The sequence below is a fragment of the Loxodonta africana genome, chromosome 7 (assembly GCF_030014295.1).
Source record: "Loxodonta africana isolate mLoxAfr1 chromosome 7, mLoxAfr1.hap2, whole genome shotgun sequence".
Lineage (NCBI taxonomy): Eukaryota > Metazoa > Chordata > Mammalia > Proboscidea > Elephantidae > Loxodonta > Loxodonta africana.
Window position 1 is genome coordinate 55,237,509 of NC_087348.1, and position 27,467 is coordinate 55,264,975.

Genomic DNA, 27,467 nt, shown 5'->3' on the forward strand with positions numbered 1-27,467 from the left:
TGAAGAATACAACTGTCAACAGAACTAGACTCTCAAGTCCTTGAAGCTATGAATTTTTTTCTGCTACATGAAAAACCTGAGTACACCAAAAAGCTACTGTTGAACTTGGGATCAGTACAGAAGACATTATGTTATATGAATCCAATGTTAAATGTCAACAGGTTAAGAAAGCCTCATCCACCCATTTCATCACAGAGACACATCAGTGTCCAGGATATGACTGGCCATGTGTTTTGGCCTGGACTCCCTCTTGGAGTAGCATTGCACATATTTGCATCTGTGATTCTCCTTTTTTATGCCTTTACGTACATCAACTCTCCCTTTCTGACCACCACATACTTCAGATCTGTTAATATCTTTGATTAGGTTACTGTATGCTATCTACTTAGAAACCAGTATGCATTTTAAAGTATATTTGCCCAACTCTAATCTCATCCATTACGTATGGACTTAGAGTTTAATTCTCAGGGGTAATTTTATTTTGAAGTTCTTGGGAAACAATCTCAGGAGCCCTGATTCACAGACTACAATTTGTTGACAAGTCTTTATATTAACAGTATGGGGATTTACTGTAATTAACTAGAAACTTTGTTCATTGTATTTCAGAAGGTATCCTCCTTAGAAAGACATTGGAACTGCCGAAGTTTGCTCAACATTTTATTACCTCTGCACAACAAGCCCAATCTCCAAGCATGAGAAGATATTTGACCTTTACTATTAGTCACTGGTTTTTAAAGAATTTTTATTTTATTTATTTTATGATCACATTCTACATTCTATGAACACCAACAATGTGCAAAACAAGGTATAAGACTCAGAAACAAGGATTCTAAAAAGTATGGGTCACAATCCAAGTTAATGGGTCATATCACAACATGGGAAAAGGCTATATGTGAATAATTACCACAGGAAAAAACAGTTTGTGGAAACAAAAATAAAAATCATCTCAATATTAATTTGTTCATTAAAGTGGACATTTAAACTTCTCACATATAAGAACTTCTAACAGGGCTGAAGAAAATCTGGAAAACATATTTATTTCAGCAGAAATGTTTATGCAGACTAAGAATTGTAGATTAATAACAGTAACAGAACAGTGTGCTTATTTAGACACAAGAAAGTCTAACTTTCTTCTTAGAAGATAAGTTTCCCAAAGCGGGGGGCATCATGCATAATTTGGTAGTGAGGGGAATGATATGAGGGAGAAAAGCATGATTAAACTTTGTAGGTACAGTCTGTTGAGTCCCAGTAAGTGGTCAGCATAAAGAAACAGATGTTAGTCTAAGTTGTAAAACTGATTTAGATTTACAAGGAATTATCCCTATAACCTAAATCCAAACCCACTGCCATCAAGTTGATTACGACTCACGGCAACCCTATAGGACAGAGTAGAACTACCCCATAAGGTTTCCAAGGCTGTAAATTTTTATGGAAGCAGACTGCCACACCTCTTACCTAAGGAGTGACTGGTGGGTTCAAACCACCAACCTTTCAGTTAGCAGCCAAGCACTTAACCACTGTGCCACCAGAGCTCCTATATTATTCCTATAGTCTCCTCTTTGTGTTATTTAACATGTATGTACCTAATTGAATGCTGTTGTGTGCCGACTCATAGCAACCCTATGTACAACTGAATGAAACTGCCCGCTCCTGCACCACCCTCACCATCATTGCTGTTTGAGCCCACTGTTGCAGTCACTGTGTCAATCCATCTTGCTGAGGGCTTTCCTTTTTTCAGTGACCTTCTACTTTATAAAGTGTGATGTTCTTCTCCAGGGACTGGTACTTCCTGATAACATTTCCAAAGTACTTGAGACGAGGTCTCACCATTCTCACTTCTAAGAAGCATTCTGGCTGTATTTCTTCCAAGACAGATTTGTTCTCCTGGTAGTCCATGGTATATTCAATATTCTTTGCCAATACCATAATTCAAAGGCATCAATTCTTTGGTGTTCCTTATTCATTGTCCAGCTGTTGCATGCATATGAGGCAATTGAAAAACCAAAGTTTGGGTCAGGAGCATCTTAGTCTTCAACATGACATCTTTTCTTTTTACCACTTTAAAGAGGTCTTTTGTAGCAGATTTGCACAATGCAATATGTCATTTGATTTTTTTTTTTTACTACTGTTTCCATGGGTGCTGATTGTGGATCCAAGTAAAATGAAATCCTTGACAACTTCAATCTTTTCTCCATTTATCATGATGTTGCTTATTGTTGTGAGGACTTTTGTTTCCTTTATGTTGAAGTGTAATCCATACTGAAGGCTGTAGTCTTTGATCTTCATCATTAAGTGCTTCAAGTCTTCTTTGCTTTCAGCAAGCAAGGTTGTGCCATCTCATATCGTAGGTTATTAATGAGCCTTCCTCCAATCCTGATGCCATGTTCTTCTTCATCTAGTCCAGCTTCTCAGATTATTTGCTCAGCATACAGATTGAATAACTATGGTGAAAGGATACAACCCTGTTGCACTTCTTTCCTGCTTCTAAACCACAGAGTATTCCCTTGTTCTGTTCCAAAGACTGCTTCTTGGTCTTTGTACAGGTTAGGCATGAGCAGAATTAAGTGTTCTGGAATTCCTGTTCTTTGCAATGTTATGCATAATTTGTTGTGATTCACACAGTTGAATGTCTTTGCATAGTCAATAAAACGCAGGCAAACATGTTTCTGTTATTTTCTGCTTTCAGCCAAGATCCATCGGACATCAGCAATGATATCCCTTGTTCCACGTTCTTTACTGAATCTGGCTTAAACTGGCAGTTACCTGTCGATGTATTGCTGCAACCATTTTTGAATTACTTTCATCAAAATTTTACTTGTGTGCGATATTAATGATATTGTTAGATAATTTCTGCATTCTGTTGGATCACCTTTCTTTGGAATGGGCACAAATATGGATCTCTTTCAGTCGGTTGGCCCTAGATGCTGTCTTCCAAATTTATTGTTATAGACTAGTGAGTACTTCCATTGTTGCATCAGTTTGTTGAAACACTTCAGTTGGTAGTCCATCAATTCTTAGAGACTTATTTTTCGCCAATGCCTTCAGTGCAGCGTTGACTTGATTACATGCTACCTCCTGAAATGGATGAACACTGACCACTTCTTTTTGGTACAGTGACTCTGTGTATTCCTTCCATCTTCTTTTGATGCTTCCTATGTTGTTCAATATTTTACCTAGAGAATCCTTCAGTATTGCAACTTTGGGCTTGAGTTTTTCTTCAGTTCTTTCAGTTTGAGAAGTGCCGTATGAGTGTTTACCTTTCGGTTTTCTAACTCCAGGTCTTTGCACATTCATTATAATACTTTACTTTGTCTTTTTGAGGTGCCCTTTGAAATCTTCTGTTCAGTTCTTTTACAAGATCTTTTTTTCCTTTCACTTTAGCCACTCTACGTTCAAGAGCAAGTCTCTTCTGACATCCATTTTGAAGTTTTCTTTCTTTACTATCCCTTTTTTGCTTTCTTCATGTATGATATTCTTGATATAACCTCACAACTCATCTGGACTTCAGTCATTAGTGTTCAATGGGTCGAATCTATTCTTGAGGTGGTCTCCAAATTCAGGTAGAATATACTCAGGGTCATAGTGTGACTCATGTGGACTTGTGTTAATTTTCTTCAGCTTCAGCTTGAACTTGCATACGAACAAATGATGGTCTGTTCTGCAGTCAGCCTCTGGCTTGTTCTGACTGATGATACTGAGCTTCTCCATAGTTTCTTTTCACAGATGAGCGGATTTGATTCCTGTGTATTCCACCTGGCAAGGTCCATGTGTATAGTCGCTGTTTATGATGTTGAAAAAGTTATCTTCAATGAGTAAGTCGTTGGTCTTGCAAAATTCTATCATGTGATCTCTGGTGTCATTTCTATCACCAAGGCCATATCTTCCAAATACCAATCCTTCTTCTTTGTTTCCAACTTTTGCGTTCCAAGCACCGGTAATTATCAATGCACCCTGATTGCATGTTTGATCAATTTCAGACTGTAGAAACTGGTAAAACCTTCAATTTCTTCACCTTTAGCACTAGTAGTTGGTGCAGAAATTTGAATAACGGTCATATTAACTGGTCTTCTTTGTAGACGTATGGATATTATACTGTCACTTACAGCATTGTAATTTAAGATAGATATTGAAATGTTCTTTTTGACAATGAATATGACACCTCTCCTCTTCCATTTGTCCTTCTCTGCATAGTAGGCCATATGATTGTCTAATTCAAAAAGGGCAATGCCAGTCCATTTCAGCTCATTATGCCCAGGATATTGTTCTTAGTATTTCCCACGTGGTGAAGAATAAAGAGGAGGTATAAAAGTTGTTCTATGCATAGTACTGTGTTCAACAGTACCATAAACTGCATTTTGTCAGTAGCAGGTTCAACCAAAAATTACTGTACCAGAGAGGGGACAAAAAATACAATTCCTGCCTTGTAGGATTTTGCCTTTTATGGCGTATTCTAAAAGAATATACATTAAAAATAGTTCCTTTTTTTTCTGACAAGAGGCATGGTTGTGCCTGCAGGCATAAAATGGAACCATTGTTTCAGTATCATATTTATTAATATTGTTAGTCTAAAAACCCATACTGTATCAGTAAAAAAGATAATCAGTATGAAATTTATGCTCCTCGCTATTTTTGCGTAAGGACAGGAATGGATTTGATTTTATTTTAAAATTTAAAAATTGTTTTAGAATCCCAAATCTAGAGAAACACTAAATTCTATAATGAGCAACAAACAAAGCTGATTTATTATGTATGGTTAGTGTTATGTGTGGGTGTGTGATGGGAATTCTGTAGTCTTAAGAGGAAATTAAATTCAGAGTGTTTTTGAGAAATTGATTTCTTGTTGTGAGGAGAAATGCTTTATCAACACTCACCTGCCACCATCCATCCTCATGTCCAAGGGGCCGTCCTTTCGAAGGGAAAAACCTCTTTCAGGAGCATCAAGTTGCATGGAGGAACACCCAAGATCCAAAAGAACTCCATCCAAAGACCCTGGCTGCACTCCAGCTTTCATTAATAAGGCTTCTGCCTGGCTGAACTGGCCTAGCATAGCTTGGACCCGTTTACTGTGAATAAACCCAAGAGATAGGGAAAGCACCTCAGTTATAAAAGTCTTTTATAAAGTCTATCATTAATAGAAAAGAGCACATCCTATTATTAGATGCTTTAAACAATACATATTTACTGAATGCCAACTACCTGCTTAGCACTATATAAAGACATATGGTTACGGAGAATGTACATCCTTGGTTTTAAACACCTGAACTGATTTAATGTAATTTTATTCTTGCTAATAAAAACATTTTATATCTTTTTGAAGGTATATAATAATTACATAAATTAGAAAAATTCCTTTGTCAGATCTAAGACTCTCAATTTTTAAAAAAAAATAAATTTGTTTTAAATCTGTGAATAGGCAAAAAAAAGCATTTGCTGTTCTATCAAAAGAACCAATTTGAATAAGCCAATTTAAATACAGTAAGAAAATGTACAATTCTTATTACAGGTAAATTTATCCCATTTCTTGTATCCCAAATATAATGTGTATATTTGTATGTGAACATATTTATATTTATTATTGTATTTTTAGGCATATGACACATTTCTTTTACATTTGTTTGCCAACCATGCCCTGCCCCCGTGAGGTATTTTCAGAAGCATGCTATGCTCTTTTTTTTTACAGAAACACTTAAAAAATATTGGCATTATGGCACTTATGAAAATACCTCATGGGGGGAAGACATAGTTGGCTGACAAACATTGTCTGCTCGTGTTATTTGCGTAAAAATACGGTATATATGTGCATATATATATGTTTAAAGATTAAAAAAAATGTTGAATGTTCAATACTAATCATTAAAAATATTTTATTTAGAGATGTATATTATTAGAGATACATGATATCTCTAACAGTATCTCTAATATATTTACATAACACAATCAACTCTGAATATTACTATAACCAGTTATTTAGAAGTTCAAGTACAGGTTGTTTTCTAAACATGATAGGATGTTGGTAAAACTGTAAGGCAAAACAAGATTTCTGTCTCAAGAGGACTGGCCAATCATACACATATACCTCTCTTCCATCCTACTAACCCCAGTGAAATGACTAGAGAAACAGAAAAGAAAAAAATACATAGCAATGCTGGAGAACTGCCAAGATGCAAACAGCAGACCAGAATTTTCAATGCTATAAGCAGAAGAAGACAGAATCAGACTGACTGGGGTATAGAGGGAGTAGTACTGAAGAACCTAAAATAGCAATAAAAGCTAAAGATACAAACTCTGAAAAAGTGAGTTTTCTCAACAGAATCTAAGAAACAAGGCAGGAGGAGGTGGGATTCAAAGATTCTGCAAGAATTCTGCTTGGGCTGACAAACAAATCTAGTTATCCAAACTGGTTATTCTGAAAATATATACATATATATATTTTTTAAATAAATAAAAACAGTTAAGAATCTCTAACCATTAGAAAAAAAAATTTTTTTTAAGGCAGTTTAAAATAAAGGTACCAGATTGAACAGAAAGATGAACTGTTAACTCAAGAAACAGAGGAGGCCTTTAAATATGAGAATAGCATGTCCATAAGATAATAACAGGTTGTATTAAGAATTTAAAAATACACATTTAAAAGATTTAAAAATACATTATATATTCTATCTACATACCTATCTACATATCATCCATCTATCAGTAGGGAAAACTCTTTAGAAGGGCTAAATAAACCCATTGCCGTCGAGTCAATTCTGACTCATAGCAACCCTATAGGACAGAGTACAACTGCCCCATTGGGTTTCCAAGGAGCACCTGGTGGATTTGAACTGCTGACCTTTTGGTTAGCAGCCATAGCACTTAACCACTACGCCACCACGGTTTCCAGAAGGGCTAAATAACACCATGGAAACGGTAGAAGGCTAAATTAATATTTTGGAGGATTGAGCTGGTGATTATCCTAGAAAGCCACATTGAAAAGAAAAGAAATATGACAGAAAAGCTATGAGAATGCAGTATAGATATAAAAAGTTCAATATCTGTCAAAGTTAAATTCCAGATGGAGATCACACAATGGATGAAAGAGAAAATAAATAAATAAATAAAATAATCTTCCTGAAGTGAAACATTTCATAATGAAACAGCCTACCGAGTATATTACTGAAATGTTAGAAAACAGATCCAGACTTAGACATAGTCATGAAAAGTTTCAGAACTCTATGAATAGAGAGGAAAATCATAAATCATTTTAGAAAAATTCTATAACCTACAGGTTACCTATAAGAGAACTAGAATCAGATTGGCTTCTCAGCTGTGACATGGGTTGTTAGAAAACAACGTAAAGATGTCTACAAAATGCCGAGGGAAAGAAAATGTAAACTTCTTGTCCCATGAACAGCTGTTTATTATGCAAAAATAAGAGCAAAATAAAGTTTTTTTTTCCTTTTTGATAGAAAAAGACCCAGAAAGTTTATCATAAACACAGTCTCTGAAAAAAATTACTTGAGGATATATTCCAGCAAAATTAATCTAAGGAGACGACACTGGGTATAAGAAACAGAAATAAAATTTAAAGTTACTGCAAACATTTTTTCTAATATGGTTATTAAATCATTGATGCAATAATTAAATAAGAAAAATTAAACAGACAAGACATAATAACAATTTGAAAAAAATCCTTATGATTGCAATGAAACCTTGAAAGAAGTTCTTCAAAAGACAAGAAGTAATAACATGCAAACAGTCTGTCTTCTGGGAAGAGGTTATAAGTACTGGTTGATTTTGGATAATGATAAGTTAGCATAAGTTTATAATACATTTCTTAAAAAAAATTTAAGAGAAAACAATGCATCTCAGTTTGATTATAATACCCTCATTTTATTTCAACTGCTACATTTTTGAAACAGTCAAAACACAGAGCTTCAGAAGCTGTATCAAAAGACGGGATGTCAGAATGGCCTTTTCGTCCTAGTTTGTAGAAAGATAAGAAGTCTCCAGCTTTCGGCAAAAACTACTTTCTTGAATATTAACATTCATTGAGTATTCACTAGAAAAGCCTAAAAGTCAGGATCTTTGTCCATTCTCCAAAGAAATTTATAAAAAACTGAGGCATAGATTTAGAATTATGCTTCTCAGGATATTATATACCTTTCTGGACTAAATGAGTAAAAAGTGAGCAAAGATTGAAACAAGAGCTGCCAAGCTATGTAGGGGACCATGTCTTCTTTATCTCCACAGCTGAACAAACATGTAGCAAGTACTAACAACTGGAGGAAGACAAAGAGAGAGTTGTTGAGGGAAGGAAGCCAAAGTTAAAAGTCTTGGAGTGGGACTGTTTATGGGCTGATCCAAAAACCAACTGCCACTGAGTTGATTCCAACTCATGGCGACCCCATGTGTATCAGGGTAGAACTGTACTCCATAGGGTTTTGAATGGCTGATTTTTCCTAAGTAGATCTGCAGGCCTTTCTTCTGACGCATCTCTATGTGGACTTGAACCTCAAACTTTTGGTTAGCAGCTGAGCTCATTAACCATTTCCACTACCCAGCGACTCCTGTGAGCTCATGTTTTTGTAAGGTGCTGTTGAGTCGGTTCCGATTCATGGCGACCCCATGTACAACAGAACGAAACACTGCCTGGTCCTGCACCACCTTCACAATTGTTGCTATGCTTGAGCCCATTGTTGCAGCCACTGTGTCAATCCATCTCATTGAGGGTTTTCCTATTTTTGCTGACCCTCTACTTTACCAAGCATGACTTCCTTCTCCAGGGACTGATCCCTCCTGATAACACATCGAAAGTATGTGAGACAAAGCCTCGCCATCCTTGCTTCTAAGGAGCATTTTGGTTGTACTTCTTCCAAGACAGATTTGTTCATTCTTTTGACAGTCCATGCTATATTCAATGTATTTCTCCAACACCACAATTCAAAGGCATCAATTCTTCTTTGTGTACCTTTAGCATGCCTGTGAGGCGACTGAAAACATCATGGCTTGGGTCAGGTGCCCTTTAGTCCTCAAGGTGACATCTTTGGTTTTGAACACTTTTAAAGAGTCTTTTGCAACTGATTTTCCCAATGCAATGCATCTTTTGATTTCTTGACTGCTGCTTCCATGGGTGTTGATTGTGAATCCAAGTAAAATGAAATCCTTGACAACTTCAATCTTTTCTCCATTTATCATGATGTTGCTTATTGGTCCAGTTGTAAGGGTTTTTGTTTTCTTTAAGATGAGGTGTAATTCACACTGAAGGTTGCAGTCTCTGATCGTCGTCACTGCTTCAAGTTCTTTTTGCTTTCTGCAAGCAAGGTTGTGTTATCTGCATAACGCAGGTTGTTAATGAGTCTTCCTCCAATCCTGATGCCACGTTCTTCTTCATATGAGTTCATATGAGTTCATAGGGTAAGGTAAATATGCTAAGTGGGCAGTTGAACTTACAGTAAAGGGTATGAAAGGAGTGGAAAAAGCAAGATTTGAGGTAAGTCAGACTAAGCAGTTTGGGATACAAAGTCTATGAAACATTAAGCATATTGGTAGAATGCTCCTTTTATGTTGAGCCCATAGTATTCTGCCAGTATAAAAAGTACTTCATAGAGGTGCAGGTCCAGGCTAGACATATTTGAGAAAATTCAGATAGAACACCTTACACAGTATACATATGACAAACAGTGTGGATAACGGGGCAGGAGAGGAAACATGCACAGTGTTTATTGCATATGAAGAAAAAGATAAAGAGAGATACCAAGGATGACTCAGAGGTTTGGGGCCAGAAAAATAAAGGTCTTCTTAGTTGAAACTGGTAACAGAGAAGATAAAGGTTGAGTGGGAAATTTGGTTAAGTTCTATTTTGGAAACAGTAAGTTTGAGGTTCTAAAGAAAAACTTTAGGTGGAATTGTCTAATAAGCAATTGAAAAGGTGAAATTTAAAGCTGTTAAACTGATGAGATGTTAAGCAGAGTGTAGAATTGGGGGAGGGGGGAATGGGGAGAAGAATCTTGAAAAACACTTTCATAAAATGGAATTCAGGAGCCAGAGAAAGTATGCCAGGAAAATTTATATAAGGCTTTGAAATGGGCAAAAAAGATTATTGGGTGTCCTATCTAATATACCCTTCAGGTTTATCCCCACTTTCATTCTCTTTGCAGGTTTGTAATGTGTAGAACACAGATAAAAAAAATAAAATTTCAAATATTCTAGTCCATAGAAATGTACATTATACCCAGTGGAGATGCAATTGATTATTACCCTGAGGATATTGACCAGTTTTATATCTATTTGTAAATTCATTTCAGCATTCCTGATTGACTACAGATGTATGTTTTTTTGCTTTTGAACCAATTGTAACATCTTATTGGTGCCCTCATTAATTAATGAGTTAAATAAATCTTTGACACGTGTTCATTTTATATCTGTATGAGAGCTATGATTTTACTTTTTTCTTAAAAGGAAACTTTGGACCTGGTGACATAGGGGGGAGGTATTAGAGATGGAAGGAGAAAAATTCAGGTGTGCTCAACAGCATAAAACGTTGACAAGTTGGTTATGCTACAGGAGGCTGAGAACTGAGAAAAAGCCCTTAGGGTCTGATGAAGAGGAATTTTGGCAGAGTACTGGTAACAGATGTTAAGGGGCAAAAAGTAAAGTGGTAAAGGCTGAGTATAGTCTATGGGATGCACTTTGAAATCATGGTGGCTCTAAGCTTCAATAAGAATAAGAATAGCATAGGGCTGAAGAAATCAAATATAATAAGACAGGAATCATATAGAAGAAAGATACGTCAAGCCAACCATTTTAGCTTTCTTCACATTTTCCCCATAATTTAGGATAGGGGTGCTGTGGAACCATGCACTTGAGGAATGAAATTATGACTAAAATAAATGTCTTCTCGCAGAAGCAGTGATTTAGCTCTAAGCAGAAACTTTGAAGTAAATGAAGTATTCAGAATCAACAGACAGGCAAGGAGTTAGGATCATCTTGCAGCTATACTAATTCTTCCCTACACAAAGCAAGATGCTGCCTTCAGGGTTCTTCAGAAGCCTTAGGGCAACCGGCATTTTGGAAGGGGAATGAGAAGGGAAAAATTGGGCAACACTTCCAAGACCTTATTCACTCCATCTAAAGGTAGGTGGAGCGAGCATGAATTTCAACAGTGTCGGGAAATTCATATTTCTGATATTTACTTATATGTTATATTATTTAAACAGAGCTTCGTAGCTCGTTAATTTTTTCCTCAAATTCTGATAAAGTAATTTTCAGATTCACTTAAGTATTTTTTGAACAGCTGCTATGTGTTAGGGATTGTTATCTGGAGGGTATATAAAGATTATTAAAGCAAGGTTTTCTGAGCTTGGAGCTGAGTGGAAGAGATGTTTAAACAAATAATTTACAGAACAACCTGATGAATACTAATAATAGTGAGATAAACAAATTATCATGTCTGCATTTGGAAAATATAAATTGAACCCTAATACTACATTGAAAACATAGAAATAACAGAATCTTGAGATGGAAAGGAAAATCAGTCATCTATTTCAATTACTTAACTGATATTTGAATCTTTCTCCTCTCCAACATCATCTGGGAGATAGAGGAGGAGAATGGGCTTTGTGTTGTTGTAATTGCCTCCTAAGAGCCCGGCTGCTAACCATAAGGTTGGCAGTTCAAATCCACCAGCTGCTCCTTGGAAACGCTATGGAGCAGTACTCTGTCCTACAGGGTTGCTAAGAGTCAGAATCAACTCGACAGCAATGGGTTTTGGTTTTTGGTATTCACCACTTAAGGTCCCCTGGTGGTTCAGTGGTTAAGCATTTGCTCCTAACCAAAAGGTCAGCAGTTTGAACCCATCAGCCACTCTGTGAGAGAAAGATGTGGCAGTCTGATTCCATAAAAATGACAGCCTTGAAAACCCTATGGGGCAGTTCTACTCTGTCCTATAGGGTTGCTATGAGTTGGAATCCACTCCATGGTAACAGGTTTTGTTATTCACCCAATGGTGAGGGAGGGATTCTCATCCTGGAGTTATGGATGGGATGGTTGAACACATGACTCCTCACACTGGACAGATGAGATTGACAGCAGGTTATTAGTCACATAAACTCACATCCTAGAGGAGGGCACCACATGCCATACAGGGCTATATGAGGTTGTACTTGAGGACAAAGTGAACAACTAGGGGCTGTGAGAAGCAGGCTTTGTAGTATAGGTCGGGGGTGTGGCAGCCTCCTGGTTCCTGCAGGAGGATGTGATTGGCTTGTCTGAATACTTTTGCTGGCTGGGAAAGAACTAACATGCCCTACTCAGGGATAAGCAGGAACTGTTCCTACTCTCTTTGGTAAAGAGAGTTGTTTCAATAGTGGACTCCGCTGGAATGGAGTGGGGAAAAAGAGACTTGGAGTAAGGCCACTTGAGATCCTCCAGGTTTTCCCCAGATGTCAAAGTATATATAAGGTTGGGCCTTAATTTTAAGCCCTATAGCACAGTAACCTAGTTCATGTTTGAACATTTCCAGTAATAAAAGCTTACTAAAACTAATTTTAAAGCAGTCCATTCAATCCTTAGACTGTTTTGCTAGCCAGTTTTTTTTTTTTTTTTTTTTAATTGGTAGCTGTTTCTGTATGATTTCTACAATTTTTGTCCCTGGTATTACTCCACGTAAACAAGTTGAAAATTTATTCCTCTTGGTAGCCTTTCATATATTTACTGCTAGCTACTGTACGGGATATTTGTTGGTTACCTCTTAGTTGCCAATCTCTCTTCCAACAAATTTCAGCCATGGAAATTGGGAGAGATTGATGATACCTGCGATGGCTAGTTTTATGTGTCAACTTGGGTAGGCTATTTAATCAAACACTAAGTGTTGCTGTGAAGGTATTCTGTAGATATAGTTAACATCTACAGTCAGTTGACTTAAAATAAAGGATTATCTTTGATAATATTGGTGTACCTTATTTGATCAGTTGAAAGGCTGTAAGAACAAAAACTGAGGTTTCTGTGAGGAAGAAATTCTGCATCAAGACTGTAACAACATCTCCTGCTAAGAGTTTACAGCCTGTTGACCTACAGATTACTGACTTGCCAGTTCCTACAATAGCGTAAGCCAATTTCTTGAAATAAATCCTACTGGTGTGGGGTCTCTAGAGAACCCCGAAAGATACAATACCTCAGCTCAAGAGTTAGATTTTTATCTAACTAATTTGGACACACCATCCCCATGGCCCCCGTAATTTGTTTAGAGATTAGCATGTGGCACAATTCTGGCCAATGAGATACAGGAGATATTTCCTGGGGGTTTGGGAAAATAAGTGCCCCCCCCCCTTTTTTTTTCTTATTGAGCTAGTGGGGAAAAAGATTTTTCTGAAGGTCACTTGATTTGAAACAGGAAGCACGAAGCCCTGATTGTTGGTAGCACATCAGTAGATATCAGCCATTTTTGACCAGCATTGTAGAAAGCAGAGTGGAGAGAAAGATTAGCCAGGATCCTGAATCTAGCCTTGCCTGAAGTCCACTTTACCTCAGAACTATTGAGTTATTAAAAAAAAAAAAAAAACCAAACCCAGTGTCATCGAGTCGATTCCAACTCATAGCGACCCTATAGGACAGAGTAGAACTGCACCACAGAGTTTCCAAGGAGCACCTGGCAGATTTGAACTGCCGACCCTTTGGTTAGCAGCCGTAGCATTTAATTATACAAGGCCATAAATTACTTTTTTTAAAAACTGGTTTGACTTGGCTTTTCTTTTACAGTGAAACCTGTGAGAGCTGGAACTCGACAGGACTGCCTTTTTTTTTCTGGGTCTTACAAGTTTTCCATGTTTGGGTGCAGTCTTACTGCTTTTCCATTGCTCAATTTCATGGAAAATATTTGAGTTTTCCTTCTCTGACAGGTTTCTGCCTTACATAGGTTCTGGGTTTAGCAGGTTTTACTGTACTTGCAACTGAAAACATCCTTGCTACTATAGCTATCATGCCCTTCAAGTTTTCTTTTCTCTAAATTGAATATCTTATTCTTTCAGTCATTCTCCATACAAGAAAATTTTGACCATTCTAGTTGCACTTTTCTGAATGTGTTCCAGTTTGCCTGTGTTCCTATATCTGAATGCCATAATGATCGGCACGGAATAAAGTAGAATTCTGGCTTTCTTTTTCTAGTTATTACATTAATGCCATTCAAGATTAAAATAGTTTTAGAATTTATTTCACAGTTGACTTACAGTGTATTAATCCCTTGAGTCTTTTCAAGTGCACTGCTGCTAAGCTTGTTTCCTCCATACTGTACCTGTGCAGTTCTTTTTTGTTTTTATTATTATTTTCAATCTATGTATAATTTCTGCCCTACACATTTTCTAGAGCCCTTTCATGATTCAGGTATTACCTTTAATTACAGGGATCTTCTTTACACTGTAGCAAAAGCCTCAAACTAATCACTATTCCCCAGACTTAACTCCTTAGGCATTAGAGCTATTACCCTGCTTGAAGTCAATACACGTATAAAATAAAAAATAAGGTCTTACAGGTAACGTTTCAATTCTTGCATGCCTTAAACTTAGCTGTTTAACATATAATACTCACATAGTTTTATGTGTCAGTATGGTAAATACAAAAATGTAAACCCTGTGGTACAAACATTCGGCATAATAATGTATAAGTATAAAAAGATCATACAGGAAAAAAAAAAAAGTCACCATGACGCAACATTACAAAGCAAATCCTGTGTTTGAGGCACAGTTTTCTGTTGCTGTATCAGCTATGTGTTACTAGAATTGGATTGTACTTGGAGTAAAGGAATTATCCATTCGATTTAATGACTAATCTGTTGAAAATTCAGCCCAGTCTTCAGATCCTGAGGCATCGTGTCATATGTGCAATTACATTGAGGCTAATTTTCCTGGATAGGCAGATTCCATGCTTGCTTCATCTTTTCTCCCACCCTTCCACCCTTCCTCCATTTCTTTCTTCCTTCCGCCCTTCCCCTCCCTTCCCCCGCCTTTCTCCCTTCCTTCCCTCCATGCTTCCTCATTTTGAATTTTAATGTTCAATATTTTTGCATGTATATTTTACAGGTGTTACAAAACAAGTAACAGAAGGTAAGAGTTGGCTAGGGAGGATCATGACAGCCACAAATACTGAGTCAAACTAAGACATAAAGCCATAATTACAAATGCACCATTTGTTCAAATCATGATCATTTGTTGTCACCCTACATTCCTCAGGATGTAGCAGAATGTTGCTTGTTCCGCCTCAAAAAAAATAAATAAATAAAATAAGAATGGTTTATGCAACCTAACCCGAAAAAAATCAAGGAACTAAGCAGCCAACAATACCTTGGTGCTGGCAGCCATTTCTGAGGTTCTTTGACCTGTTAGTCCTGCTCCTGACAAGGCATCTGAACCTGGAGTACATGTTATGGGTCTGCCTTATTATAAAGGAGTAAGGTGCTCTATTATACATCTGAGGCTACTGCTGTAAGAGTAGCTACTACTCATTACGCATTTGATTTACGGTTGAACATGGAACTTCATCATTCTTCTAACTGCATACAATCTAATGATAGGGGTTAAGGATGAATTACCCTACAAATTACAAAAGTGGATCCAACTCACAAGGTTTAACATTTTGTAGTTAATGTGAATACTCATCCATCTTTGCTTTGGAAACCTCAAACTTCCATGGTTTATAAATGCCTGATATAAAGAGGTACTTTTTGCTGCCTAGGAATAATTTTCAGTTTTATGGACAGAAGACTCATTTGTGTACAATCAGATAAAAACTGGGCTGCTAGACAAACGACTTAAAAATATTAAGTCTGAACACAGGTTTTCAAGAAAAACCTTGAATTTAGAGACTCTGAGACAGCCTAGAGGACAAAAATATTACTCTTTCCTTTATCATTATAGACTCTAACACTTCCATATTAACCAACTATTTTAAATAAATGCTGGAAGTCATTATATATCTCTATTCTCAAGTACAGTAATGCACGTTATCACAGAATGCAAACAAATGTGGAATATATACATCAGATATACACGACTGACAAAAACACAAAATGGTCCATGAAATAGCTAATAATGATTGTTTTGATTCTCTGTGAATCTTCTAACTTTAGCTGTGTAACAAACCACTCCAAAACTTAGTAGCTTAAAACAGCAATCACTTATTAGCTCATGATTCTCTGGATTGGCAATGGGGGCTTAACTTTGCTGGATGATTTTTCTGATGCTGGGTTGGCTGAGACCTGGTTGGTCCCCATGTGGCTTCAGACATATCTTGTGAAATTGGTTGGGGTGAAGATGGTAACTAGACCACCCCAGGTTTCTTCACATAGTGTTCTGGTTCTAAAAGTAGCAAGGTAGGACAACCCCAGTGAACAAGCAGTTTTTTTTTTAAACTTTTTATTGTGCTTTAAGTGAAAGTTTATAAATCAAGTTAGTCTCTCACACAAAAACCCATATACACCTTGCTACACACTCCCAATTATATATAAAAAAAAAAATTACACACCCCCAATTACTCTCCCCCTAATGAGACAGCCTGGTCTCTTCCTCCACTCTCTATTTTCGTGTCCATTTCGCCAGCTTCCAACCTCCTCCACCCTCTCATCTCCCCTCCAGGCAGGAGATGCCAACACAGTCTCAAGCGTCCACCTGATCCAAGATGCTCACTCCTCACCAGCATCCCTTTCCAACCCATTGTCCAGTCCAATTCATGTCTGAAGAGTTGGCTTTGGGAATGGTTCCTGTCCTGGGCCAACAGAAAGTCTGGGGGCCATGACCACCAGGGTCCTTCTAGTCTCAGTCAGACCATTAAGTTTGGTCTTATGAGAATTTGGGGTCTGCACTCCCTGCTCTCCTGCTCCCTCAGGGGTTCTCTGTTGTGTTCCCTGTCAGGGCAGTCATCAGTTGCACCCAGGCACCATCTAATTTGTCTGGTCTCAGGATGATGTAGTCCCTGGTTCATCTGGCCTTTTCTGTCTCTTGGGCTTGTAATCACCTTGTGTCCTTGGTGTTCTTCATGCTCTTTTGATCCAGGTGGGTTGAGACCAATTGATGTGTCTTAGATGGCTGCTTGCTAGCGTTTAAGACCCCAGACACCACTCTTCAAAGTGGGATGCAGAATGTTTTCTTAATAGATTTTATTATGCCAGTTGACTTAGATGTCCCCTGAAACCATGGTTCCCAGACCCCTGCCCCTGAAGCATTCAGTTAATTCAGGAAACTTCTTTGCTTTTGGTTTAGTCCAATTGTGCTGACCTCCCCTGTATTGTGTGCTGTCTTTCCCTTCACCTAAAGTAGTTCTTATCTACTATCTAATTAGTGAATGCCCCTCTCCCACCCTCCCTCCCCCTCCCCTCTCGTAACCATAAAAGAATGTTTTCTTCTCAGTTTAAACTATTTCTCAAGTTTTTTTTTTTTTTTTTTATAATAGTGGTCTTACACAATATTTGTCCTTTTGAAACTGACTAATTTCACTCAGCATAATGCCTTCCAGGTTCCTCCATGCTATGAAATGTTTCACAGATTCCTCACTGTTCTTTATCGATGCGTACTATTCCATTGTGTGAATATACCATAATTTATTTATCCATTCATCCGTTGATGGTCAACTTGGTTGCTTCCATCTTTTTGCTTTTGTAAACAGTGCTGCAATAAACATGGGTGTGCGTGTATCTGTTCGTGTAAAGGCTCTTATTTCTCTAGGATATATTCCAAGGAGTGGGACTGCTGGATCGTATGGTAGTTCCATTTTTAATTTTTAAACATGTCATCCCATTGCCTTCTTGCCTGGATGGTTTCTGCCGAGTAGTCTGAGCTTATTCTTATTGGCTCTCCTTTGTAGGTGACTTTTCGTTTATCCCTTGCTGCTCTTATAATTCTCTCTTTATCTTTGGTTTTGGCAAGCTTGATTATAATATGTCTTGGTGACTTTCTTTTAAGATCTACCTTATGTGGAGTTCGATGAGCATCTTGGATAGATATCTTCTCATCTTTCACAATATCAGGGAAGTTTTCTGCCAACAGATCTTCAACAATTTTCTCTGTACTTTCTGTTATCCCTCCCTGTTCTGGTACTCCAATCGCTCATAGGTTATTTCTCTTGATAGAGTCCCACATGATTCTTAATGTTTCTTCATTTTTTTTTAATTCTTTTATCTGATTTTTCTTCAAATATATTAGTGCCAAGTGATTTATCGAGTTCAGAAATTCTAGCTTCTACTTGCTCAATTCTGCTCCTCTGACTTTCTAATGAGTTATCTAATTCTGTAATTTTATTGTTAATCTTCTGAATTTCTGATTGCTGTCTGTCTACGGATTTTTCCAGCTTATTAAACTTTTCATTATGTTCCTGAATAATCTTTCTAATTTTTTCAATTGCTTTATCTGTGTGTTCCTTGCCTTGTTCTGCGTATTGCCTCACTTCCTTCCTGATGTCTTGAAGGGTTCTGTATATTAAACTTTTGTATTCTGCATCTGTTAATTCCAGGAATGCACTTTCATCTAGGAGATTCCTGGATTCTTTGTTTTGAACGCCTGTTGAGGTGATCATGGTCTGTTTCTTTATGTGACTTGATATTGACTGTTGTCTCTGAGCCATCTATAAGTTACTGTATTAGTTCATGCTTGCTTACTGTGCCGTAGCTGCTTGCTTTGTTTTGTTTTGGTACACCCCTATGGGTTGCTTGAGTAAGCTAGCTTGATTATTTTCACCTTTGGAGCCCTGGTGTCCTGTCCCCAGCTGGCTAGAGCTGTTATCAGGTATATCAGTCTGGGAGTCCATTCAGCTTTCTTCTATGAATTCAGCTCAGGTTTCCAGGTAGCTGACATCAAGTGTGTGGTACAGGCTCTGTCCTACAGTCTTAGAGGGGCAGGGGTGATTGGCATATACACCAGTATCTGATTGCAGCAGGGGGTCATGCTCTGAACAAGGCGGGGCTGAGAACAGACCCACAGGTGTCTCTGAGGCAAACGCATCTCTGTTCCCTAGAGCGTGCTGGTGGGTGGGTTCTGCAGAGGGACCGTGGGCACCCAAAGTTTTTGGCTGTAAGGACTGGGAAGCACCAGTTATCTTTGGACCCCTGTCACGGGTGGCTGGGTGACCTGAGTGAAGCTACCAGTCCCTAGGTCCCTGATGTGGGTAGGTGAGGACCTGGTTTAATAGGCAAAGCAATGTCAAATGTCAAACACCCACCTCTCCACCACACAGCTGAAATGGTTGGAGTTTGCCAACAAGGTCCTATTCTCCCAAAATAGGCCCACACAGGTCCATGCAGAAAGGAAAGGTGCTCAAGGTCCACGGACGGTTTATGCCCGGACAGGAGCCGCTTCTGTCCTGAGCCTCCCCCAGTTAATGGAGCTAGCAAATTATCTTTTCCCCCCCCAGTTGCAAATTTTTCCCTTCCCCAAGGCCGGGAGGATGGCTCTAGGTGTTCACCAGGGTCTATCTCAGGCCCAGGGATTCAGCTGCTGAAGCCAGCTTGGGGGTGAGGGGACACAGTAAAATATACAAACGTACTTTAGCTTTTGCGAGAGCGCTGTTCTCCTCAGGTTCCAAAGGTGTGAGTAGGCCGTGTGGCTGGCTGCTTCTCCCTGAGGAAACTGGGGACGAATGCTAGTACCAGCCTGCTGCTGCCCCCGCTCCAGGAATGGTGCCTGAGGGCTCCCTGAGATTCAGGTCCAGTAACTCCTCTCTGAAAGGTCTCTTCCTCCCCCAGCCCCTCAGTTCGTTGTCTTCGATGCTCAGGGCTCCCAGCTTGTCACAAATATACTCGTTTCACTTTTTTTTCCGGATCTTTGTCGTAAAGAGGGCTCGCCAGAAGTGTCTGTCTATTCCGCCATCTTGGCTCCGCCCACGCAAACAGTTTTGAAGTTTCTACTTGTGCTGCATTTTCTAATACCCCATTTTTTGGTGATGAAAGTGATAATGATTTCGAGAGATATCATTTTGTTTTAAAAGGTACCAAAGATGAGAACACTTGGTTATAAATGTGATCATTAGTGCTAAAGAAGTGATGTAAGATATATACCTATACTGATATGAGCTTTAAAAAAAAAAAACCTGTTGCCGTCAAGTCGATCCTGAATATAGCAACCCTATAGGACAGAGTAGAATTGCCCCATAGGGTTTGTAACCAGTGGCTGGTAGATTAGAACTGCTGACCTTTTGGTTAGCAGCTGTAGCTCTTAATCACTGTGCCACCAGGGCTCCGATATGAGCTTCCCGCTAAACCAAACCCGATGCCATGGAGTTGATCCTGACTCATAGCAACCCTATAGGACAGAGTAGAACCGCCCCATACGGTTTCCCCGGAGTGCCTGGCGGATTTCAAACACCACCTTTTGGTTAGCAGCAGTGGCTCTTAACCACTACGCCATCAAGGCTTCCCATACGAGCTTAACCCACTGCTGTCGGGTCTATTTTGACTCATAGCAACCCTATAGGACAGAGTAGAACTGCCCCATAGAGTTTCCAAGGAGTGCCTGGTGGATGTGAACTGCCCACCTCTTGGTTAGCTGCTGTAGAACTTAACCACTATGCCCAGGGTTTCCGATATGACCTTAAGAGAGACAAATAGAGAGTTATGCAGCATATTCCATAAATTTAACTGAATAGTAAGTGTTACAAGGGCAAAGTTTTAGATATTTATTTTTCATATTTCTAAGAGTTACGAGCTTTATACAGCTGCCTTATAACCACAATTCAAAAGAGTGTGTATGTGTATTTTAACTTCATGATATCTTGCAACCTACCGTATCACAATAGAACTTAAGTACACTAAAAGAAAAAAAAATGCTAGTGTGTTCTAATGAAAAAGGAAATAAAAATTACATTTCTTACCAACAAAAGTCAGGGAATTCAGTTAAGGTTAAATTTAACTCACAGAGTGAAGAAAACCTTGAAGTGCTTGGAAGGATGGTATTAGAATCACAAATACTATTTAAGCAAACTCACTTTTTAGAGTATTCTTTTTTGTTTCCTTTCCAGAGCACTTTAAAAAGTCCCAGAAAAAAATTTTTTATTTCATAAATCAGAATGATTTATTTTGTGTGCAACCCAGTTTTCTCTGGGTAATAATTATCAGATAGTATTTGCAAAATGGCTTTTAAACTGCTCCTTCTATGATTTCTAGTATGTCTAGACCTGTTGGCTAGATTTTGTCTCACTCACTTTATACTACCCTTTTGTTCAATTTTCTAGAAAGTTTAGTCAAATAATTGCAGTAAGATGTGTCTGTCTCGTCAGGGAATCACTTTCTAATACTTACATCTCCCACAGTAGTTTAGATGAATTCAACCTCTAAATAATGCATATACCCTGCCAAAATACCAGATTCACCCTATCAGTTATTCAGGGAATTCTATCATGGTTTGAACATTAATAGTTTTGAGTGAGTGACACTGGTGATACAGGGCATTTGGACCTGCTTCAATCCAGGTCTGAAAGGGCCAGATGATTAATCCAATGGTCTTTGATTAATGGTGAACATCAAAATCACTTGGAGAGTGTTTACAAATTATGGATGTTTTACCACCAACCTAAAGAAACAACACTAAAAAAGGCATGTTGTATTTTAGAGATTTTCATGAAGGGTTGTCAATCATAGCCCTTTTAAAAGAGCAATAGTTAGCCAGAAAGAAAAAAAGAGGTTTAGTCATATCTCTCAATACATGTTTTTGTTGTTGTTAGGTACCTTCCAGTTGCTTCCAACTCACAGTGACCCTGTGTACAAGAGAATGAAACACTGCCCAGTTCTGCACCATTCTCATAATTGTTGCTATGTTTAAGCCCATTGTTGTAGCCACTGTGTCAGTCCATCTCTCTGAGGGTCTTCCTCTTTTTCATTGACCCCCTACTTTACAAAGCGTGACTTCCTCCTCCAGGGACTGGTCCCTCCTGATAACACGTCCAAAGAATGTAAGACAAGTCTCGCCATCCTCGCTTCTAGGTAGCATTCTGGGCGTAATTCTTCCAAGACAGATTTGTTTGTTCTTCTGGCAGTCCATGGTGTATTCAATATTTTTCACCTATCATAATTAAAAAGCATCGATTCTTCTTTGGTTTTCCTTATTTGTTGTCCACCTTTCACATGCATATGAAACAACTGAAAATACTATGGCTTGAATCAGTGCACCTCAGTCCTCAAAGTGACATCTTTACTTTTGAACACTTTAAAAAGTTCTTGTACAGCAGATTTGCCTGACGTAATACGTCTTTGATTTTTTGACTGCTGTTTCCATGGGCGTTGATTGTGGATACAAGTAAAATGAAATCCTTGACAGCTTCAACATTTTTTCCGTTTATCATGATGTTGCTTACTGGTCCAGTTGTGAGGATTTTTGTTTTATGTTGAGGTGTAATCCATACTGAACGCTGTGGTCTTTGATCTTCATCAGTAAGTGGTTCAAGTCCTCTTTACTTTCAGCAAGTAAGGTTGTGAGTTGTCTGCGTATCACAAGTTGTTAGTGAGAATTTCTTCAATCCTGATGCTGCATTCTTCTTCATATACTCCAGGCTTCTCAGATTATTTGCTCAGCATACAGATTGAATAAATATGGTGAAAGGATACAACCCTGACACACACCGTTCCTGATTTTAAAGCACATGGTATCTTCTTGTTCTGTTCAAATGATTGCCTCTTGGTCTATATACAGGATCTGCATGAATTTAATTAAGTGTTCTGGAATTCCCATTCTTCGCAAAGTTATTCATAGTTTGTTACGATCCAAACAGTCGAATTCCTTTGCATAGTCAATAAAACAGAGGCAAACATCTTTCTGGCATTCTGAAATCAGCAACAATATCCCCTGTTCCACATCCTCTCCTGAATCAGGCCTGAATTTCTGGCAGTTAGAGTCCAAAGAAAGGTGATCCAACAGAATGTGGAAACTATTGAACAATATCATTAATATTACATGCAAGTAAAATTTTTCTGAAGATAATTCAAAAACTGTTACAGCAGTACATTGACAGGAAACTGCCAGAAATCAAGACCATATGAATGATAAACTTTAGAGGCTGATGCAGATTTTATAAACTATGTTTGTATGACAAGCATGAAGTAAATGAAATGCTTGTTGTTGTTAGGTGCCATCGGGTTGGTTCCGACTCATAGTGACCCTATGCACAAAGAACGAAACACTGCCTGGTCCTGCGCCATCCTCACAATTGTTGTGATGATTGAGCTCATTGTTGTAGCCACTTACTATTATGCTAAGGGATAATGACTGTCACATAAGGCAAGGGATGGCAACTACTAGGAGCACTGAGGCTTGAGAAGTAGTTGTGTGTGACACATCCACCAATGAGATGAGAGAAATTCTACTTAGTGGTAATGTGTAACAATGTCACTGAAATAGTGTGGGGGCACTACCTGTCCCTCATGCATCAGTTAGCCCTAATTCTAGTGTGCAAGTCTGAAACCATCAATTCCTATAGTAGCATCAAGGGCAGTTGTGGTTTAGGGGTAGAATTCCCATCCTACAATGTGGGAGACCCAACTTCTGGCCAGTGCACCTCAGTATAGCCACCAGTATGTCAGTGGAGACTTGCATAACTCTATGATGCTGAACAGGCTTTAACAGAGCTTCCAGACTAAGACAGACTAGGAAGAAAGGCTTGGAGATATACTCCTGAAAAATTAGTCAATGAATACCCTAAGGATCACATTGGTCCGATAGCATTGTGCACAGCAGCCAACAATAATGATAACCCTAGTATAAGTTAACAGATGGATTTTAAAATGGTACCTTAAATTTTTACCTTAAATTAAATTTAAATAGAGAATAACAACAACAACAATAAAAAATCACTAAATAGGGTGGGGTCAAGATGGCTGACTAGGTAGAAGCTCCCATGGATCCCTCTTGCAACAAAGACTCGTAAAAACAAGTGAACCAATCACATACATGACAATCTACGAATCCTGACCATCAAACACAGAACTAAAGAGTTGACCTGAGTAACAGGAGAGTGAAAAGCTGCGCCCTGAAGCAGCGACCACTTCTGCAACCGGCGTCCTGCGGCACAGCCTTGAGCCCTCGTGGTTCCCTGGTCCCAGAGAGGTGGGGCTGATTGCGGCTTACTGAGATGGGGCAAGCACAGGACACAGCCTTAGCCCCACACGGCTGACAAGTGAATGAGCAACCACGGGGAAGCAGCGACTGTTTTCGGAGCCTGGAGAAAGCGTCCCAGTCAGAAAACCTTGGCGCCGGGCTTTGGACTAAGCACAAAGGAGCTAAGCACGGCTTCCTGAGACGGCACAAGCACAGGATGCAGCCCTAGTCCCCTAAAGTAACCTCAGGGGAACGCAGCCAGAACACACAGGCTGCACAATGACACGTCTGACAGAAGAAGAAATCGCCGGGAAGCAGCAACTGCTTTTGGAGCCTGGAGTGCAGCGTCCCAGCCAGAAAACCTTGGTGCTGGGCTTTGGAATAGGAGCTGATCACGGCTTCCTGAGACTGCGCAAGCAGAGGATGAAGGCCTGACCCTCAGGGGCAATCTTGACATAGCCAGCGCACACAGGCCACAGGCCCCTCTAGAATCTCAGATAAAACAGTCATCACCAAGCAAGATAAGTAACTTTGTCTATATTGCCAGGTGCTACTCTCTTCTATCTGTCTGATCCCTCCCCCCACTGCCCCAGGCGGATTCATTAACAATGGAATTTCCTGGGCCAGGGAATGAAGTGCTCTGAGGGTTTTTTTTTCCCTAACCCATTCTCCCCGCCTGAGAGAAGCAGCAACTAACAACCCAGGGGCAAAAACTCCTTTCCTGACTTCCCTAACCTGGAATAAAAATACAGAACCAGCTCCAGCCAAGCATATGAGAGCCGCAGTCTTTGGCTTTCATCCTTACAGGGAACAAGGTGGCTATTATAATGCAAAGGCAATTCTGATAAAGATCTGACTGTAATTGTTTTAGCAGAGCAGCGGAAAGACATGTTTTCCAGGTCTGATAACTCTCTACCTATTAAATAGAGCCCTCACTGATCCACAGCAGGGAACTAAGGACTGAAGCTCCACCCAAACCACCTAGCCACTTCCTAAAGGGGTCTGAGGATAGTGACATCTACTAATCTTTAGAGGTACAACCATTGGGTGCCTAAGGTACAGCTGCACAGCCCACTGGCCAAAGTGCTCTAGGAATAGAGACACACCTACCTCACTGGCACGTGGGGGAAAGCTGTCAGCATCCTGCCCTCCTTGGAGTGTGACCACCTGCCGCTACTATAATCTGGTGCACACAACTATCACCAGTACTCCTCTAAGTTAATAGGTGACAGTCTACACCACACACTTGGTGACCCAAAATCAGAACACCTAAGCTGATTCTATTCAAGAATAGTGAATGGGCTCTTAGGCTTATATATCTGGTAACAGCCCAAACCAGCTGGTAATGGGACATAAGTGATTCAAAGGCTACAACAATCAAGACAGCACAATCTAGTAGCCCATCTGGGTATACTGAAACAAAACAAAACAAGAAGATAAGACTCAGTGAGCAAATATAAAATAAATCATTACAATATCTTATAGATGGCTCGGAGACAGCAGTTGATATCAAATCACATAAAGAAGCAGACCATGATCGCTTCTACAAATCCCCAAATTAAAGAATCAAAATCTTTCCCAAATGAAGATGCAATCCTGGAATTGCCAGATGCAGAATATAAAATACTAATATACGGAATGCTTCAAGACATCGGGGATGACATCAGAAATGAATAAGGCAATCTACAGAAAAAGCCAAGGAACACAATGATAAACCAGTTGAAGAAATCAAAAAGATTATTCAGGAACATAGTTTAAAAATTAATAAGCTGCAAGAATCCATAGAGAGACAGAATTCAGAAATCCAAAAGAGTAACAGTAAAATTACAGAATTAGACAACTCAATAGGAAGTCAGAGCAGCAGAATCGAGGAACTGCAATGCAGAGTAGGGGAGTTGGAGGATAAGGCAACTGACACAAATATAGTTGAAGAAAAATCAGATAAAAGAATTTATAAAAATGAAGAAATTCTAAGAATCATGTGGGACTCTATCAAGAAGAATAACTCGCGTGTGATTGGAGTTCCTGAACAGGGAGGGATAACAGACAATACAGAGAGAATAGTGAAAGATCTGTTTGCAGAAAACGTCCCTGGCATCGTGAAAGACGAAAAGATATCTATCCAAGAGGCTCATTGAACCCCATACAAGATTCATCCAAAAAGAAAATCACCAAGGCATATTATCATCAAACTTGCCAAAACCAAAGACAAAGAGAAAATATTAAAAGCAGCCAGGGATAAGAGAAAAATCACCTACAAAGGAGAATCAATAAGTTCAGACTACTCAGCAGAAGCCATGAAGGGAAGAAGGCAATATAGAGCACTGAAGGAGAAAAACTGCCAGCCAAGAATCATATATTCAGCAAAACCCTCTCTCAAATATAAGGTGAAATAAAACACTTACAGATAAACACAACTTTAAGAATTTACAAAAACCAAACCAAAGCTACAAGAATTACTAAAGGAAATTCTTTGTTCAGAAAGTCAATAATATCAGATACCAACACAACACAAGGTCACAGAACAGATCATCCTGACATCAACTCAAAAGGGTAATCACAAAAACAAAATAAGATTAATTTAAAAAAGGAAAAAATGCTCAAAACGGAATCATTGAAGTCATTATGTAAAAGATTACAATAATAAAAAAAAAAATCAAAAAAGAGGGACTAAATACAGGAGGCATAGATCTTCCATATGGAGAGGAAAACAAGGTGATATAGGATGATACAAGTTAGGTTTTTACTTAGAAAAATATGGGTAAATATTAAGGCAACCACAAAGAGGTCTAACAATTCCATACTTCAAAATAAAAACCAAGAAGAACATTAACGACTCAGCAAAAATGAATTCAACTACTATGAAAATGAGGAACACACAATTTACAAAGAAAAACATCTCAGCACAAAAAAGTAAGTGGAAAAAGGAAACTGTTAACAACACACACAAAAAGGCATCAAAATGACAGCACAAACTCATACTTATGTATAATTACGCTGAATGGAAATGGACTAAATGCACCAATAAAGAGACAGAGAGTCTCAGACTGGATAAAAATACATGCTCTGTCTATATGCTACCTACAAGAGACACAACTTAGCCTTGGAGACACAAACAAACTAAAACTCAAAGGGTGGAAAAAATATATCAAGCAAACAACAATCAAAAAAGAACAGGAGTGACAATATTAATTTCTGACAAAATAGACTTTAAACTTAAATCCACCACAAAGGATAAAGAAGGACGCTACATAATGATTAAAGGGACAATTGACCAGGAAGATATAACCATATTAAATATTTATGTACCCAATGACAGGGCAGCAAGATACATAAAACAAACTTTAACTGAATTGAAAAGTGAGATAGACACCTCCACAATTATAGTAGGAGACTTCAACACACCACTTTTGGAGAAGGATAGGACTT

General features: G+C 38.7%; 1 protein-coding gene across 3 annotated transcripts in view; it reads right to left on the minus strand.

Moving 5' to 3' along the window:
• METTL15 (methyltransferase 15, mitochondrial 12S rRNA N4-cytidine) overlaps positions 1-27,467 on the minus strand; it is a 262,077-nt gene that overhangs the window by 43,762 nt on the left and 190,848 nt on the right. For 2 of the 3 annotated variants that reach the window (XM_003412308.4, XM_064288341.1), the window contains exon 4: positions 4,872-5,063. The exons of the other annotated variant lie outside the window; for it this stretch is intronic. In XM_003412308.4, coding sequence (XP_003412356.2) covers positions 4,872-5,063 — 192 coding nt within the window. The remainder of the gene's footprint in view (positions 1-4,871; positions 5,064-27,467) is intronic. 3 annotated transcript variants of the gene reach the window in all.